At 25.3% G+C, this 21,312-nt stretch overlaps 1 protein-coding gene across 5 annotated transcripts in view; it reads right to left on the reverse strand.

The window, feature by feature from the left end:
- LOC136968660 (dual oxidase maturation factor 1-like) overlaps positions 1-21,312 on the reverse strand; it is a 36,161-nt gene that overhangs the window by 9,647 nt on the left and 5,202 nt on the right. For 4 of the 5 annotated variants that reach the window (XM_067262659.1, XM_067262658.1, XM_067262660.1 and 1 more), the window contains 2 exons: positions 7,738-7,809; positions 3,132-3,189 (listed from right to left, as the gene is read on the reverse strand). In XM_067262659.1, the coding sequence (XP_067118760.1) occupies positions 3,132-3,189; positions 7,738-7,749 (70 nt within the window). In that variant the 5' untranslated portion in view covers positions 7,750-7,809. Of the gene's footprint in view, positions 1-3,131; positions 3,190-7,737; positions 7,810-20,713; positions 20,745-21,312 lie in introns of those variants that run through there. The other variant, XM_067262661.1, reaches the window with a different exon arrangement.

Below are 21,312 nucleotides of genomic sequence, written 5' to 3' on the forward strand. Positions count from 1 at the left end.
AATATACTTTAATCAGCATTATACATTTATAATATATTTCTGAATATAAAAATAAATGGTACATATAATTATAATATATATATAAAAAATACATATAATTAATACATATAATATAAATAAAAACATATAAATACATATAATATATAATATATAAATACATAAATACATATAATATATATAAAAAATACATATATATATATAAATGGTACATATAATTATAATATATATAATAAATATTGTATGTGAATACAATTTATTATTGTATTCGCATACAATATTTATTTGTTGCTAGGTATAATAAATGAATCGACAATAGAAGAATACATAAACTTTGAAGTATTATTGTTTATATCTTGTTTTTAGTCAAAATTCATAAATTATTATTTATGTATTAATGGAATGTTGATTCGTCATTACTTTGTTTTTATTAAAACAAATAAGTTTCTAAAACAAAGCATTAAAGAAAAATTAACACTTAAATATTTTTCCTTAAATTTGTGAATTTGCTGTAGGCCTGTAGATAAAATTTCACTGAAAGAAAAGTTACGTAGATCAAGTAAGAAAGTTGGTCAAGGAGAACGTCCGGAGGAGAATGATTCAGCAAGATTTTCTCTACCTTAGAGCGATGAATCTTTGTAATCCTTAAAGGAAGTTACTCTATATCATTATAATAAAGACGTGACTAACCTTGATGATGTTATTCACCCAAGTACAGTTGAATAGTCGACAAGTTCACACATTAAATAAGATATTAAAAGATTACATCTGAACACATCCGGACTTGCAACTTTTTAAAAGTACATTCCATATTATTTTATTTTTATATTTTTATTAAAGTCATTTTGTTTCGAAAATTATTTTATTTGAGTTAAACCATTCAAGGTTAATAAATATTACACGAATATAAATTTTATCTTTATTTGTTGTTATCGTATCAAATAGTTTCATTTCATTAAATTGACAAATTATTATTGAACTAAAAAGTTTTGTATTTACTAAATAAATTATTTCGAAATATTCCTATAAAAGTAATTATTAGTAAATTAAAACGTAAGTTTGGTTTTTATAACATTTTATTTAATCATTTAAATGCCATGTTTATAATTATGTTTATAATTAACTTTCTTCTGCATTTATATTAATTCATAGTTAAACAATTGAAATGTTTTAAAATTAGTAATTTTATGAAAAATGATCACGGGGAAATTAATTATACAGAAAAATATGTTCCAGAGACTACCACAAAACGAAAATATGCATTATGTTTAGCATTAGGAAAGTTATAGAATTTAATAGAGAGCATTATATTTATGACAGTGAGCAATGGAAGTCAAAATAATAATGCCAATGATTAATCAAAAGTCATAAGAATTTATAGTTTTCATAAAATATTTCATATACACAGGCTATATGTAATTACGATGTGCTCGTACACATATACAATCGATCTATTAGTATAATAGCACACTGCCATTGCGTTATTCGTAATTTGAAATATATATTCTATCATTAATAGATCAAGCGGTACTAAAAAAAATGTTTTTTTAACGAAACAATAGCTATACACTGATGCATAAATAGTAGGTTAAAAAATTCGATCAAGGCCGCTGACTATAAATAATTTAATCAAATAATAAAAAAGTTTAAAGGAATCTACCTGTTAAATGTTACTTCTGAACTTGTTTTTTAAGCAAATTATAGCGGATAGTTAAACATCAAACGAAGAAGATTCGACGATCGATTCTTGGATTGACCTTTCAGGATTTTAAGTGCTTAGTAATACAATAACTAAATATGTTTGAGACTGAAATAAAAACTTGCGGAGAAGGACTTATAACACTAAATATTACAGTATTTGGAAAATAAATCATAGAAATCTCATAGAAATTTAATTGTAATCTTTTATTATATGCTGTACGATATCATGTAATACATGAGGTGTAAAATTAATTTACAATTCATACCTAATCTCAATAATTATATTATGTAAATAAATTCATAATTTTCTTATTAAAAATTGTATGTTAGCAAAAAGTTAAATTAAATTATAGATAGGAATAATAGTGTATCAAAAATCATCGTGATAAGAAACTTAGATTTAAAATTGCAAAGACGATACAAATGTATTCCCCAGAAGCTTTTAGATCTTATTAAATTCTATAGTCAAATTCAAATTTGCTACTTATTAACAAGTAGACAAGAAAGTTGTAAAATTTTGTAATATATATTGTCATCGATAGCATTAATTTGTAGGAATTACAGTTTGTGTTTCGAATCTTTATAAATTGATGGCGTGAATTAACATTATAGTTTGTATAAATACATTTCCTCGCGATTGGATTAATAATCTGTTCCATAAGATAAAAGAACGCAAAAATTATTTTATATTAAAACAATACGTAACTATTACATTCATTATTCTTTTTAAATTCTTAACTTACATTTATGACCTATACTGATAAAGATTTTTAATTTCTATTTTATTCACATAAACTTATTAGGCTTATATAATAATTTTCTGCAAAATGTTTCTTATGTAAATAAATTGATAATTAGCATATATAATAAAATTCGATTAATGATAAAATTTCAAATAAACTTATAAAAGTTTTCACGTAATTCAACCTGTAAAAACAACCACGAATTTTATTTAACGAATAGTAAATAAGTTTTTAATATTTATAATAAATATAATGACAAGTCATAAATCTTAAAATTTGCGAGGAAAAGCAATAAAATTGTCATTAAAATATAAAATTTATAGTTATATTTAGTCTAAAATTGCACAATTAGAAAAAAAAAGAAAATTTGATACTTCAACATATCCTAATTTTCTTTAATGTCAGCAATCTCATTGTCTCGAGTGAAGTTGCGGAACTTAACATAATCATACATTACGTAATCATCGGTACTTCATTTTATTGTTCTTTTTACGCTTTGATCGACAGAAACTAGTGCCATAATTATCATTTATTTGACTAAAACATTACGATAATTTATATCGATATCTAGATTTTATTAATTTATATACTTATGTCTTCAATAAACAAAACATAATGTATTGCTTATAAACTTATATAAATAATAAAAACTGATTTTCATTGGGCTTTATATTAAAAAAAAATACTTACCTAAAATAATAAATCCAATTAAACATGACCAACAACCACTGATGAAAATAATTTTTTCCTAAATTAAAAATTAGAAATATATTAATAATGAAACTGCTTTAATTTTTATTTATCATCTAAATCAGTAATGACTATTCAAATATTAGTTTTTATTTCAAGTAATAAGCAATAAATGTTTCTCTTTATAATAAATAATTGTAAAAATTTGTAATTTATAAGAAAATAAAATTGCCCTATTTCAATTCTAGTTTTTTGGAAAATAAAAATATACAGTTTATCAATATCATTACCAATATTTTAAATACATTGTTGAGTTCTCTACAAAATTTATATTTCTCTAGTCATTTATATACTTAAGAAAGACATATTGAAAGAAAAATATTATAAAATATTTCATAAATAGCGATTTTCAAAATCTTTTCGTACAGGGGAAAATAGTCGTAACGAAGTCGAAATTCTCCTGTACAATTCTCGTTTCATGAATCTTGGCTAGGCTGTAAAAAGTGCGCTTTCGCAGGGATCAGTCTATTTACTTAGCGAAGGGAAGGGATTATTTGACGAATCTTTGTCAAGGTCACTGTGCATTACCAAAACAGGGCTCTCGAAATTCATAAAACTTCTAGAGCCCCACCCGAGTACTGTGCATTGTCAGGCCAAGATATGTGAAGTAAACGTTCACTTGGCCAATCGTTATTATAAATTTACAGCATTTGTATAAGTGTATATATAATAAATCTTAATTAAGTGAAATGACTTCATTAAAATATTAAATTCATCATTAGCAAAATATTCCGTATTTATTTCTTAAGAACATTTCAGTAATTTCCTCTACTTTTAAGGAAAACAGCGTATATTTTTGAAGAGAAAAATTACTTTACAGGAAAAATTCTATATACAATACTATAATTTTTTGCTTGTCTTTCAAAACAAAATAACTAAAATATTAGTCATGATAATTCAATGAATTTAGTACACATTATTAAATAATTTTAAAATTATTTATGAATTTGGAATTATTTCAAGGTTATTTAATAATAAGCATACTCTTACATTAAAGAATAATTGAAAATAATCCAAAACACGTAATATACGATGATTAAAGAAAACATTGCTACTATCTATTATTCAGATAAGTTGTGAGCGTGTCACGATGCTTTGAATAATGTATCATGTTTTGGAAATAAAAGTATTGGCCTATACATTCTGTGAGAAGTATTGTAGAATATCAAGGACACTGGCATGGGTAAGCGAATCATTCGCTCCATTGTATTTGATGACTAACATTCGCGCATGAAGTTACTTGATCTTTCAGAACATGATCTAAACTCTTATTAAAAAAATTTTGCGACACTTCTGATTACATTATTTTTATTAACTTAACAAAAGTAAGTAATAGTCTAAGCAATCTCCTTGATTTTTTCTTGTTGGGCCACTGATTCGTGTCACTATTTGGCACATTTTAAAATATAATAATGTATATGGCAATTTTTTAAAAGCATAACTTAATCATTTGCACGAATCACTGAAGAAATGAGAATTTATTTATTTATTTATTTATTTTTTTGCGTGAATCAGTAAAATGAATGAGGAAAAACAAAAGGAAACTCGTGTATTTTTTAATATAAATCGATCTTTTGCGTGAACCTACTGAATTACATTTAAAACTTGATTCTAAAACAGTATTTTAGAATCATGGAAACTAAAAGTATAATCTAGTCCAGTGATTTGGTCAATATAATTAAATTGTTAATCACTATAATTAAATATTATTTAGGTGATAAATAGTTAATTTAGTAGCTCTTAATAAAAATGACAATATTTAAGCGCATTTCTAATGGCGTGTCAACGTGTTGATACATAAAAAACGAGACGACGAGACGATTTTTGTAAAAGAGATGTATTAAAATTTTCAAAATCGCGTATAGTTCTTCATATTCTGAAGAATTTCCTATGCGATATCTAAAATATATTTTAAAATTTTATTCTAATTTTAACAGTTGATTTTCTTTAAAAAAATAAATATTATGCAATTATTAATTTAAATTGCATATCTGAAATATTTTGATTTTTAAATTCATTTTGACATCACCTTAATGATTTAATATAGCATTCAATATGGGAAAAAAATAAAAGAGTATAATCTGTTATAAAAAGTAAGCTATATTAATTCATCGAAACATCTTTTCATTGTATTATATCGAATTCAAGATGAACGTTGATATTTTCTCCGATATGCCCATTATTATTTTAGAATTTAAAACTGAAATTTATACAAATAAAATATAAATGAATCTCTCTGGGATTCGCGATGGTTGCGAGAGGTTACTGACCTACTCAGTAGTTAATAGGAAAAGTTTCTCTACAAAGAGCGTTAATTAACTGTAACAGTTAGTAGGGCGTGCATTCATATGCTCCTCCGATGAGTCCAACTTTCCATGCTTAAATAATTGTATCAAAGATTTATTAATTATTATTAAAAGAACATTATAAATAATATCTTTTTACAGTATCAAAATGGATTTTTCTTACGAAGAAAAGTACGTAAAAAGCACGTTATGGAATATATTACAATACATTTTTATGAATTTTGTCAGAATTTAAAAATTCCTCTTTACATAAATAAAATATTTATTACACAAAATGCAATAAATATTTTATATTATTGTAGAGATATTTATTTTTAAAAAACTTAAATTCCAACAGAATTCTTAAAAATGTAAATTAAAACTATATTTAAAATATATAAATTGCTTATTTACATATATGTATTTTTTATTTTGTTTATTGATATAATCCAAATAAACGAAATTTATTTAAACTGAGCGCTCGCTGATATAAGAATTTTTATACTCGACTGCATTTTTATTTATTATTTGGTGTTATTGCAATCCATTTGCTATGATCCAGATGTGAGAGCGTATCAATCGGCGTAAGGAAATAAATAAATACGTCACCATCAAAATTCAGTGAGGAAAGTCAAAGAACTTTAAAAATTTCTCAGTAGTACAAGGAACTCATTTCAACTTTTTATATCATTTAAATGGAGAAATCATTTTTATCCTTATCTCGTCTTCTCTTCATTTCTTCCCATAACGAAAATGCACGCATTGTGTGAAGGAACGTAAATAGAGATTAAGTATTTGATATAAAAAACTATAATAATTTATTAGAAGACTATATTATAATTGATATTAAATAATGACGATTAAATACAATGTCGAGAATTATTATATATACATATATAGAGCTATTAGTTCGCTAAATATCATTTTAAAATGAAGAAATAACATCCAATTCGATATTGTTAACGGAAAGCTAAACCAATTATAATCCAATATATCCAATCTTCAACAAAACTCTACAGGAAATCTAAATTTATGCTGTTTAGTTAAATTATATTTTCTAATAAAAAGCTTTGAAATATTTTATTTTATATTTCCATCTTACGTAATTGTTGAATAATACTTTTACAATTTAAACTAATAAATATTCATACAGTAAAAAATATTTAAATGAACTTGTAAATTTTAAACTAAAATACAAGTTTAACTTTTTATATATGTTTATAAAAGTTTTTTTTCTTTATTTAATTTTAGTATCCTCTTTTCCCCTTAAAAATTTCACACGTAGTATTTTGTGGATTCAAAATTATATTTGAATTTTTAATAATTTTAAAAAATAAATAGAGATTTATAAAGAATACTTTCACAGTAAATATTCAATACATTATTATAGTTCTATCTATATTTATACATCTATTAAGTTTGAGAAAAACATGCGCAATTATTAAAATCTGCTTTTATGTCATTAAAAATGCTAATTTAGTGAGAGATAAAATCACGTATGTTTTAAAATATTAATTTATTTTTAATAATATTATAATATATAATATTAATTTAATTTATGGTACATTAAAATAAACGTTTTTATGAATAAAAAAATAGGTGTAATTAAAATATATAGCTACGTTAGTAGGCGTATTACTTAATGATTTTCAATCTTTACAACATTAAAATATCAAAGTTTTTGTAGTTCGAAGACAGATGTTATTACTATTTTCTAGATATTTTGAATTAAATATTTCTGAGATTTCTCGAAAATTTTTCAAAAATGATCAACAATATCAAAAATAGAGATAAATAGAAATGTATGAACAGTTATTGAAAAGTATATGTATTGATTCTTAAAAGTTTTTGGATTACACGTTTCTGTAATAAATAATTCTCAAATTATAAATAAAAATTTAAAAACTACATTCAAATTTTATTAAAATAACACGAAAATTTCGAAAGTTTTCTATTGAAAGTAATAAATATATAAAATTTCATGCTTTAATTTCATCAAAAAGAAAACTAATAATAATAATAATAATAAATTTTGGTAAATAAATAATAAACAGCAGTATTGATAATTTTTGTGTGTCACTTTATTTTAATGTGATTTTTTGAAAAATATTAAATACCTTTCAATTTAATGTTAAATTTTAGTTTCAATGAACTTCACGATGCTGTATCATTTAACTATTACAAACTCAAATTTAGAATAAAGAAAAATAGTCTAATTAATACCTTCGAATACAAGGCACTGTGTTAATAAGATCACTTACCTTAAATCCCATCTGAATCTACTTTCTTATTTCTTCTAAAACAGGTCAGTCTGCCAGTGAGTATATTTTCATCTGGAAAAAGAATAAAACTTGGATAAATCACGTGTTATACCGTATGTTCATCAAACGAAAAGCATCGAAGTGTGACTTATTTTCTTTTTCACTATCTACAGATTTGTATGCGTATCATTGAATGTTTCAATTATGCTAAATAGTATATCTATAAATATTTTCAAAGGCTACCAGTTCGTTAACTTTAGAATATAATATAATAAAACTACCTATAATTGCAGACGGAGAAAGAAACTAAGTAAACTTCAAGGTTTCTCCCTGGCCTAATTATATTGTAAACGTTTATTTATCACGTTATAAATTGGCTAAATATCGGTGATCTTAGATAATTTTTCTTTTATCATTATTATTTTTAACTAATTAATTTGAAATTTATATAACTATACGTTTATTCAGATAATATAAATTGTCCTATAGACTTAAACACAAATTATCAGAAATCATAATTTTTTTGAACTTTTATAAAACTTTATTAACGTTATTTGAGTTATTTTAAAATAAAAGTTTGGGTTAAAAACATCACAAATGAGAAAACCCCGGAAATAATATTTTCCTTGCTCAATCCAAATGATAAATATTGTCTTTGATAAAGAAGACGTGTCTCGTAATGAATGAGCTGTTCTACTTCAGAAAACTGTCACGTTCTATTGTTCAAGCGAATCTACGGATTCTCTGAACTTCGGAACAAAGATATTGGAGGACTTAGGTTGATATGCCTGTAAGGAAGCTTTAATATCAGATAAAATTTAATGAAAAATTCTATATATATATATTTTACAAGAATTTTTTCGAAAATGTAACCCCAAAGAATCTCCCTGTAAAAAACTGAGCCATGTAAATTATCTCAATGTACTCAAGTATAATAAATTATTACTAAAATATAAAAGAGATAAAAATCAATTACTTATTAGAATATATGTTTTCTATTTGTTTTTTTTTATATTAATATTTTTGTAGAAATTCTCATTTTATTAAGCTTAAATGAAAACAAGATAAAGGTCTGAAAATCTTAAAAAATTATTCTAACACGAATGCTCTTTGTTACCACCAGTTCTTGGCACAGAAACCTATATTAATTTCGATAAAAGATAGGCGTAAAAACTAAAAATCTTAATAGTGCGCGATGTTGAAGATCTAAGAGAACGAAGACAAGATTTTGCAACAACCGTTCTGATATTAAATTTTTGACGGATGAGGTCAAGTTGGTTTCTTGACTAATACAGAATTCAATTTGATTAAATTTGACAGAAATTTTATGTTTTATTTACTTTTCACACGTAATTTCATAAAACAGATCGAAAGAAAAAAGTATTAAATATATCAGGTCAACGGCAAACATACGAAAAAACAATGAAAAATGCCAAAGTTGGAAATGTTTCCATGCCGATTTCGTAGATACATTCAAATAAAATCGTATTTAAGTTGTCAGGATTTTATAATTAAGACAATTGTTTAAAAGTAATAAAATTTTTATAAACTTTTGCTAAACATAGATAAATTATAACCTGATGTCTATTTACAGTGAAAAATTATTTATAACATTAAAAGTATCTATTAAATTACTATTTTTTAGTGATGATACTATTCAGTGTTTTATTTCCTTGTTTCAATTTTATGATTTATGAATTTCTGTCCTATAAACATTAAGAAATCATACTGATTGATAATCTATTAAATCAATATTTGTACATTGATTTATATTATATTCATTATTTATCACTATTCAGATCTTTATGTATGCGACACTAAATAGGGACCAGTCTCCTATAGAAAGTCCTCTCAAGAAGCATTCTTCCTTAGTATAGTGCACATTTGTTGCCGCATTCCATCAAAATGAAGCCAAACTATTATTCTGACATATTCAGTAAGTTCAAAATTATACTCAAACTATAAATTCTTAATATTTAACATTTATATGCCGTATTAAAATATAATTTATAAAACTTTTTAATTATTTATTGAATCTATTAACGAAATTCCATTTACGTAAAAGAATTTAATTAGTAAATAAATATTTGAAATTACAAAAATGCAATCGATATTGTTCTAGAAAAGATAGAAATTTAGTTTCTCATAAAAATATAAATTTAATATTGCATTTAATTTCATTTAAGCCCAACATTAATTTTGCAGCTATTGTTACTATCTTCCTCAATACTTATAAAATTTAAAGTTGTATTGTGTAAGTACAATTTAATACACAAATGTTTCGAGTAATATTAGAAGAAAAATAAAAGATTTAAAATTTTATTTCAAAATTCTAACAAACAATTTATATTCGTGTCACTGCAATTTTTATGGTTATGTTCCAAGAATTCGAATTTTATCTGTATTATAATACCTAACTTAGAAATGGTTTGATAATTTGCAAGTCAAATTGAATTTCATGCAATTTAAATATAAGAATATATTAAACAAAAGGAAATATTTGAAAAAAGCATTAAAAATTAAAGATTCTTATATTCAGTTCTTTTTTTTTTTTACATGGCGAAAAAATGATGACATTTTAATCTCTTCTACGTATTTGTTAAATCTTATATTCAGTCTAATAATTACAATAATATTAAATATAATTGTTTTGTTGATTTCTCTACATTAGTGCTCATTTCTCCTTAAACATTAAAATTAATATTTACAGGAAAATTTAGAACGGGATAATTCTGTAAATTGAAATTTTGAACCCCTCTCTTCAATATCCTTTTTAATTCGTCATGCCACCCGCACAAAAGAAAGTTGCAGGAGACCGATCCCGGTTCTCGAGTTAAGAGGAAAATAAATTAAGTCAAGAACGTCCCTAGAAATTACGTTTTCTGTACGTAGCACGACAAATTGATGTGCCGAAGGGGGATCAAAATCTCAATTTACAGAATTAAGCACCCGTACCAAAGATTTCCTTTTTTATAAAAATGGTTATACGAGCAGATGTTAATCTGTTAATCTCTTTCTATATACCAGCTTGCTTGTATATATATCAATGCATGAAATATGTATAATTTTCGAATTTGATATAAACATATTTCGTAATTGATGAAAGACATTATTAAAAAATAAATTTAAATAATTTCATCTATTCAGATAAAAAATTGGCAAACTTGATATTTCTATCAATTTATAGTCTAAACTGTAAAATACGATTTGGGTTTGGTACCGGCATATTCATGTTTCTTAGATTCTTATTGAATTGCGAAAAATTTGAAAAGAAAAATCGAAACTACAAGTACTGTACATATTGCGACGTCGTCACAATGCCGGGCCGCAATTTTTAATCATATTTTCATTTATATAAATATAACTTTTGATGCTGAATTTGATTACTTTTTCTCTATGATAACGTTATTTTTCACATAACTTGTCACAGATGATGTGTAATTACGTAAACATTGTACATCTTACAGGGTTGAGTTATATATTACTGATTTCAGTTTATCGTAAAGATCAATTCTACAGTAAACTTACCGCTCTATATAGTAAGGTAAATATTTTGAATTGACTATGTGATCCGATCTATACGACTATTTCCGGTCTAGATCGGAAGACTACATATAGTTAATAGGACTTATAGGACTTCCGGCCCCAAGCTTTCCGTATCTGGTCTCCATTTTCATCTATCTAATTCGGTTCTTGAGATTAATGAAGGACAGACGGACGACAGTGTTTTTATTGGACTGAAATTTTCAAACATTAATTTAACGTCGGATTTAACAAGTAAAATATTTTAAGATATACGGCTTTTAATAACTATTTCTAAATAAAGACACGCATAAAATGTCTATATAAATCCTAAATTATTTTCACAATTTCGTTTCGTGTTTTAACATTTTATTTTTAAAGTAAATTACATAAATACTGTATATAAGAATCCCTCCAAATAAGATTATTTCACTAAGATGGTTTAATCGTAAAATTTACGGAGCACTTTTATAATACTAAACGAAAAAATCCTATTATTTTAAGTATCAAATATTAAAATAATGGACAAATAATTATGGTAAAGAAAATTCTCTCTGAAGAAATGAGACGTTCAGCAAAATAAAAAATCTGATACATAATTTTATTTTAGAAATAATTAAAATTAAAGCGAATTTAATAAACTTAGGCCTATAAGATATGCAACAGTATTCAAAATAGACCCGATTTCATCTGTAACTTAACCAAAATATATTGACATTATACAATATATACTTTTTCTTTCATGACTTCGTTCATCTGTGTAAAATAACCACGATCAAATATATATATATATAATTATAATACATGATAACAAAACTATGCAATATTACTTACCTGTATAAATTGAAGCTTAAACTTTACAACGCCATATTAATGTAAGTTATAGTTTTATATATATAAAATTCAGAATGTTCTATAATTTTATTTTACAAAACACCGATGTTTCACTTATATTTCAAACATTTTATTTGATTTATTTTTCTTCTCCAACTTTAAATTGGGAAGTTTAGAAAAGGTAATCCACTACCACAAATTTGAATTTGTTATGCATAGATGTCAGCAGCATAAGAGAAATTCTTCGTTTGGAACAAACGTTTCGACCTATTCGGCGAAAAAATGTTTTGGTAATGATAAGTAAAATGAACTCATCAACACGCGCATTATACATAATCCTGGAAACGACGATTGACAAGAGTAAAAAACAATAATAATATTAATGAATAAACGTATAGAATATATTAATCTCTGTTTTTATTGAACTTCTCCTCTTTCTTTCTTAACAGTTTATTCATTTAACAGATTATTTTGAAAATTTTACGACAATTGCTATTTCGGCTCCAGCTTTCTACTTCGTTAATAAATACAAGAATTTGAAAAATATATCTCGAACAATTAAGTATTTTTCATTACTCTTTGTGACATTTAAATGTTATACCATTTATGCAGTTTTTAAAGTAATGATTTAGACAAAATACAATCGAATAGAGAAACAAATATTTCGAAGTCTAGAATTGGGACAGTAAATCCCTCTTTTAACGATGTCAAGGGAATTGATAGAGGAAAATCATTTTATTCTTCTTTAATTTAGAATTACTTGCATTAAAAGAATAGAATTATTTGTGTATATTACGAAATTGATATTTGTAATTACATAGAGGAAACTTTAGTTTTCGTGCTCTCACTAAGACAATATCTCATCATTTTTAATTCGATATAATTACATGCTGTTAATCTATTATTAAACCGACAAGAGATGATGGACAAATAAAAGGCAAAATCACTTTTAATATTCCAAGACCAAAGAATTTTCATCATAATGTCAATGCCAAACTCAATAAAAAAGAGTAAATGACGAGGCACTTTCACTCTTCTTGTCTTGTAATTAAAAATGAAGAACTTTTTGTCGTTCGAAACGAATAGAAAGTTTACGGAAAAACGAGTTTTGTTACTATGGAAACACAACCGGAAGCTATGTCATACGGAGGTTATTTCTGTACAGTTCATCAGATTGTATTTTCTCTTGTTCCGTTATCTTGTTTAACCAATCAACTTACACGCCAAGAAAACAAAACACGATGTTATTGTCTTTTTTCAAAGCATTTCGACAATTAATAATTCCCACATTCTCGTAACATTTTCATAATAACCGGAATATTTCACTACGTAACCCGATATCTGTGATGCATGAATATTAGGTGAAAGTGTTATGAAGTAAAATATTGAGCGGAAAAACTTTTGTCGTTATTAAAGTGAAACAATTTATTATTTATATTTAGCCTACATTGGAGTTTGTAAAAGTAAACAAGTGGAAACGAATTTATTTTGAGGAAAACGAAAAGAAGGAACATTTTCTCACATTTCTTGTCATTTCATTGTAAATTAGCTTCATTGAAAATGAACTTTTTATTATCGCAAATTCGCCAGTTTCTGTTTCTTTATTATATATAATTAAAGAATAAATTGGTAATGTATAATTTGAAAATATGATAAATAACTTAATTCATTTATATTACTTATTTTTAAAAAATATATTATTGGTTTTATTTTCAAACAACGTATTTCGAAAGAAATAGCAAATGTTATCTTTACAAAATTGCTAACTAATGCATTCAAAATGTTAATTAAGAACAAATAAAAAACAACTTTTTATTTGATAATATGGCCAATTAAACTTAGAAAATTTACCAAAATTCTCTAAAAAGACAGTACAAAAAATGTCTTTACAACTTGTCCTTTCTTACACACCTCCGAAAATAATAGTTACACAGCGGAAAGGACAAGATGTGAAGACGATTTTTGTACTGCTTTTTTTTATAGAATTTTTGTAAATTTAAGTTTAATTTTTTATTTGTTGAATCAGTCGCAAAATTTATAATTAACGATATCCTTTCTATAATTCTACCGTAAAAAATCACTATTTTTTCGTATTATACATACGTAGGCCTATATTCAAGTACAACGAGAACGATAAAGTAGATTAATGGCATCTTATATTATAACTCGTTTTTTTGAATGAAATGATTATTATATTATATTAATCAATCTCGTTTTTTTAAAGATTAATCTATTGATTTTTATAGGAAACTACATTTGGATTTATAGTGGCCATCTTTACCGTACATTTACTAGTAAATTATTCTTTCTTCATTCACGCAAAAAGTATTTCTTTCTTTTACTTAATTCGAAAACACAAAATCTTTTTAACCGCATTTATTCAATGAATATTCATATTATTTAATGTAATTCATCTGGAGTTTTTATATAGTTTACTATAATTTTATATACTTAAATAATCAATTATTATTTAAGATTATAAATTAATATTTGTATTAATAATACTTCCATAGAACAATATAAAAGTAATATAAATCTAGATGCGTACAGTACGTATGAATATTTTACTTTTAACTAAAAAATGAAGTTTTTACAAGATTATAAGTAAGTAAATTAATAAAAAGTTTATGCATGACTTTCATCTTATAAAATTCCGAATGAGATAGAAACATATAGTACCACGCTTAGTTAAATAGATCCGGTTTCAGAACAAATTAGCTGGACTTCCCATCTAAGCTTTTTCTCACGATATGTGGAGGATAATATTGATGGGAGATTAAAGCGTATAATGTGCACCGTCATTTGTAGTGGAAGGTATCTGTTACAAAATAATTGTGAACACCCATGGAAATTTTTTTAAGTATGATGAAAGGGATATTCCCTTGTCCTATTTTCTTTTTTGAATATTCAACTCTTGGAGATTTAAACATGGTCTTAGATACTATTCTAGGTCAATGTTTTAAAACACGGTATATTCAAAAGTTAAAAAGAATATACTCTCTTACAGTGGCATAACTTCATACTAAAAGTCCCCTGTGCAATATTTCCAAAAATGACCCTCCATTGAGTTTTCTGTGAATTTTACGCAGCCAACTGTAAAGTAATAAGTAATTTATTCATTTAAAAATGGCCATATAAATTTTTTCTGGACTTAATTGCAGCAAAATATATTCACTGCCTTAGACTTCTTCGCTTCCGAATTTTTGATGGAAAGTAATGTAACTATTTAGACTATCTTCACCAAGTCTCTCTTCGTCCATTGAACTCATATAAGGTTTTTTTTTATTTTATAATTTTGGCTATTGCGGATAGTATGAAAAACTCAGCAGCCCTAGTTGTATTGGGCCCCTATGCAATTCCAGAAATTGCACAACTGGGAGTTACGCCACTGCGTTAAGGAATAAAAATATACTTATGATTATTTGAGTTTCATTATTTTAAGAAATGATTATTTTAAAAAACTAACACTAAAACGATGATCATTAAAAAAAATCTTAATGACTAAGTTTGTAAAGAAATGTCAAGGACAGCTTACTGTTTTTAATGAGTTTTTAGTGATGGTTCCGTAATTATATGGATGTGCAATGTGGTTTTATTTTTTTTAAAAACCGTCCTATTTAAAATTATATGAAAATTATCCGAATTGAGAAATCTCTTCGATAAATGTGAAATTTACGAAGATTCTGATATCTGGGAGAGTTTTAAGCCATTTACATATTTAAGGTGATAGAAGAGACTTGTTTGACATTGGTGTATTTGATGGCTCCGCGAGATCTTTAAAGATTTCTGGTAACCATCTCAACGCGGTAATTTTTTAAAGAACATTTCAACAGGTGTATGTAAAGCCTTCAAAGAAAGATCAAGGCCACTTAGTGTTTTAAATGTGTTTTTGTGTTTATTTTTGTATTTGTACAGTATTTGTGTGCTATGTGATTTCTACTTTTTAAAAGAATATCTTAATTTTTATTTTATTTAAAAATCTAATCTGAATGAAACATTTTTTATACGTATATTTAATATATATATACTTTTAACTGATATTAAACTTTCTACTACCTGTAACATATATATATATATATATATATATATATGTTACAGGTATATATATATATATATAGCCTATATATATGTATATAGGCCTACATATATATAAAATTATATATTCACATTACTTTCAGATTAAAGCTGCAAATGAGAATTTATACATAAAATCAAATTTCTGAAATAGTTTTCAACACATTTAATTTAAAAAAAATTATTTTAAATGTTTGAAATAAAAGCTGTTCGGTGTCTTCTGTGTAATTAGCATTATACAGAAAGAAAAACAATTTCTACAAACAAATATATATTATAGAATTTTATAATTATAAATATAGAAATCATAATAATATCGAATCTATGTCCAAAAAAATTCGCTATTCAAAAGTTATACTTTAGATTTAAAATGAATTAATTAGCTTATTGAAATATGTAAGATCGATTAGTCGATAAATACGTTTATTTAAATTACTTATTTAATTATTCATATGTTCTAAAACCTGTTACAACGTACTTAAAGTTATTTAAAATTTGTTAACTATTCAAAACAAGTTTACTTCAAAACTATTGATTGTTAAATAAGATAGAAAAATTCGATTTTGTAGACCATTTAAAGAAATTATTTTTAAAATGGTAAAAGGGACATTCAAATGGCTAACATTTGGTTATTGAAATATTTGATTTTTTCAAAGTAAAATTGCTGATAATACTAGTATAGTATATATATATATGTATATATATATATATATATATATATTGTGTTTTTTCTTTGTACTCGTTTTAAGAGGAAAAATATATTTTTTAAAAACATTTTAAAAAGTGTTTGAGTATGTTTATTAAATTTTTTATAAGTCGACAGGATCTACAAAGAGAAGAAGGAAAACGCAAAGTGAACTTTCTACCGAAGAAACCAGAAGTTAAATATGCAAGAAAGAAATGAAGCCTACCAAGATGTTCCTGAATAATGTAAGCAACACTACACTACCATATTATACCATTGACGGTGACAGGATACATATGGAGGATTTCTTGAAATGGTTTAAAATAATAGTAAAATTAATAGCGAACATTATAAGACACTCTGGATATTATTAAGACACACTTAGAATATTATTTGAAATACGATGCGCTAAACTGGTAGGCCTATATATAATAGAAAATTACGAAGATTCTTGGAAAATTTAAAAACAAATATACTAATTATACTAAAATATACTAGAATCCGATTTGAATTCTAAACTACCGAACCTATTGTCGAATTTTTAAATCTGAACCACGACTCTAGATTAAAGATCAGAACGTACAGTACTTCGATACTAAAAGACGGCTAGGGGCTACTCGTGAAATTTACAGATGGTCAAATAATAGCTATGACGGTTCAAGGACTACCACTATATTTTGTTGCGGTTAAATCCAAAACTTATTCCCAGTTTTATTGGATTGCAAAAACCAAAGAGAAAAAGATTTAAACATAAATGTCCTCCGAAGTAGTGCTTCTATGTTTCAAACTTATAAACTACTCAGTCCCTGTCGTATTTGTAATCGGTTAGAAAATAAAAATACATACCATTGGAGCCAAGACTGTAAGAACAAAGCTATGACAGATCGAGAGGTACACCTGAATATAAATGAGAAAATACCTACAAACTTATAACTAAGTAATTTTGCTTTAAACTAATTATCTGACTTAAATGCACACCACCGATAAATTCGACTGTGTAGTAAACCAAAAAACATTTATAATCACTTTTGATATTGGCGCAAACTTATCTATAATGAATGAGAATAGTGTTCGCACCTAAATATTCCTACTTTTAAACACCAAAAGGAACGTTTAAGAATTAATTCTATATTTTCGTTACGTGTTTAGGTCGGGTGAAAATCAGTTTAATTATTATAATGATAGCAAGCTACCAAGTTTCAAGTAATAATTGATCACCGTATCCTAAAATGGCTTAAATCTATCAAGAAGTCTAACACTAGATTATTTAAATGGTTCCTTAAACTAAGCCAATATGGATTCGAATCAAATATCGAGCTGGGAAAGATAATGATGAGGCAGATCGTTTTATGGTCAAGCAATTACTTAAGTATTAAATAAATTAACTAATTTGAAAAAGAACAGATTATTAAAGCTCAGTCGAAATTATTCTAAGATTCCTTACCGAAAGGATTTATTAAAAAAGATGGTCTGATAATTAAAATATTTCACAAGTCCTACATTCCAAAAAGTTTAAGTTTAAAACTTTTAAATGAAACATCATAAATTTGGACGTTTAGGCACAAGATTGGAGTCCGATATCTTATATTTGCTAAAATGACTGAAGATATTATTAATGCAACATTGCATTATATGTCAGAAAAATAAAATTAATCGATCATTAGAGTTAGGAGAATTATCATCATAATTAGACCAGGCCACAAGTGCATTTGATATCATCGATGTAGATACAATAGGAGGATTTAATGGGCTTAACTATAAAAAAAACAGTGTATATCTGTCACCATAGATCATTTTACTCAATATATCTAGTCTTTGTCTAAAATTTAATACAGTCAAGTTAACCGGGACCTCCTGCCCCTAACTTTTTCATATCGAAACTGAAAGAAAATTAGCAATGAATGATACAATACATTCCCATAAACAAAATAGAAAATATTACCACCTCTCCATCCTAAAGGTGAATTTAAAAACAAATCTAGTACGAGCCTAAAATAAAAATGCAATTCGACGGAAATTTGAACCAATAATAATTGGTTCTTTCAGAATTATAAATAAGTTGTCAAATGTATCTTACCGTATATCCTACAGCATAATTCGGATATTTATGACGTTTCGAAATTGCGAAGATATTACCCTCTTTAATTTATCAAAGGATAGAGGGATGTAATATAATGAGAGCGTAGTCGCTATTACAGCAAACTATTTAAAATTGTTGTTTTTATTCGAATGTTTTTTATGAAACACGTTCTTTTTTGTTCTTGTCGTTCGAAATGTTGTATTGTTTTTTTTTTATTTGTATTAATTTTAAAGTAAAAGAAAAATATTGTTTTAAGAACAAAAGTTTGTTTGAGTGTGTTTATTAATTTGTTACAGACACAAACCAACACACACAAATATATATAATATACTGGCTATATATATATATGTATGTATAAATTATACCCTATGTACTGTTGGACCAACACTCTTTCTATTGTATAGACACTAATCAAAAGAAAATATGAACTTCTTTACGGAGAGAAACGAAGCATGATTCCTTAGATGGAGACTTTAGAATGCTGAAGCGTAAAAATGTTTGTTTTATAGATGATATGCACATTGTAAATGATTCACTAAAGCAGAATAATTTTAAAAAAGGATGATTAAAACGTATTTTTATGATAAATAAACGAGATTCTTCTACAAATTAAGTTCGTTCAGTGTTTTTATCTCCAATTTATTAACGCAATCAGCGAGAAATAAAATATTCAAACTTATAATAGGAAATTCGAGTTTAATGCAAATATCAATTATACAATTTACATTAAGACTTTATTATCATCATATTTAAAAAAATCGATTTCTAGTTTGTAAAAAAAAAATTTAGAAAATTTCAAAACTAGCAAAATTTCGAGTTTATAACAAAATGACAATAATTTAAAATTAAATGAAACAAAATTTTAAACTATATTTTCTAGGAATATATTGATGCGTACTGTACATAATACTTTCGTTAAAAATTCAATTCGTATATTGTGTCTCACAAAATCAAAATCACGACCCAGTCCAGGTTCTAATCTACTGATTTGTATTTTATTTTTATAAGATGAAGCATTATTCTCTTTATATGCAAAATTTCATTGGCAAAGACCCGTTATAGGAGTTACGAGCAATCAAAAATCCTGAAATATGTAACAGTAAATATTTATGTTAGTGGTTCATTAACAACAATGGTCAGTAATTTTATGGTATTACGAGGATTTATTGACATTTTTGCTTATTGTGCAAATTGAATTAATTAAAGCTTTTAGTTTTGTAAAAATCGTTTTTAAACAACGAATGAAAACGAACTAAAAATCGGCGCTATTTAAAACTTATTAATGTTAGTTACTAAGATATATTTCCTTATATTTTTTAAAAATACAATGTAATAGTAAAGTTATAAAAGCTATTTTATCAGATATAAATTTACAATAACTGAAATATTCATTCATTAAAATCAAAATTCTATTTTAAAAATTTTATATACTTTTCCTATTTTACATTACCATTTGAGAATGTAAGCTACAATAAAGTCCAATGTCTTTCGTATAATGGAAAACCCAATTATAAGTATCTAAAATAAATCGATGAAAATACGACTTGAATCTTAATTTCGAAAATATTAAAAAAAAAAAAAAAGGGACAACGCTTTCACAAAAGCATTAAAATTATTTATAAAAATAAAAATGGTTATTCCATATATAATAAATTAAGCATTTAATTTTTTTAAGTAACTGTAACCGGATCGGCGTGCAATTAGAGATCAAGGGATAACCCAATAGTATCACGATCTCGGTTCTTTACTCTAGGAAAGTCCAACAATGTCTGAATGCATACCTGATCGTAGAAACGACGACCTTGCCGCAATTTGACGTATGAAAAAGATTGTTTGTCTTACATGCATAAACTTTTTTTTTACCAATTAGAAATCTTGAATTTAAAAACAATTTAAATTAACCTTGCTAAATAGAAATTGTGATAAATACTTTGCAGTCTAAGGAAGCGTTTTTTATTCTATTTACAGCCATTTATTATTGTTTTATAGAATTATTAGTAATCCCGAATATATGAGTAAACGAACGAATAGCAGATGTCGAATAATTTACTCATCAATCTGCTATTATTATTGCGGTCATGGTTAACGTCTGTTTGACAATGCGACACAGTTCAAATTATATCCTGCATGTCTTCCTGTAGTTTCAAATTCTTTAATTTTCAAAATCAGATCATTTATTTGGAGTGAGAACAGTAAAATCAATAAAAATAAACAAATTTTTCACACTAATAAATTTTTAAAAACTTAATACACCAAAAAATAATTTACACAAATTTAAAGCGTGATTTGTTACACTATTTTCCTATAATAAATATAATTTTGGGCTCAAATAAAATTTATGATTTAAGAGTTATTTTTATTTTCGGAACGTTATGAAAAT

Source organism: Centruroides vittatus, unplaced genomic scaffold (genome assembly GCF_030686945.1).
Source record: "Centruroides vittatus isolate TY-2023 unplaced genomic scaffold, ASM3068694v2 contig_150, whole genome shotgun sequence".
NCBI classification, from domain to species: Eukaryota; Metazoa; Arthropoda; class Arachnida; order Scorpiones; family Buthidae; genus Centruroides; species Centruroides vittatus.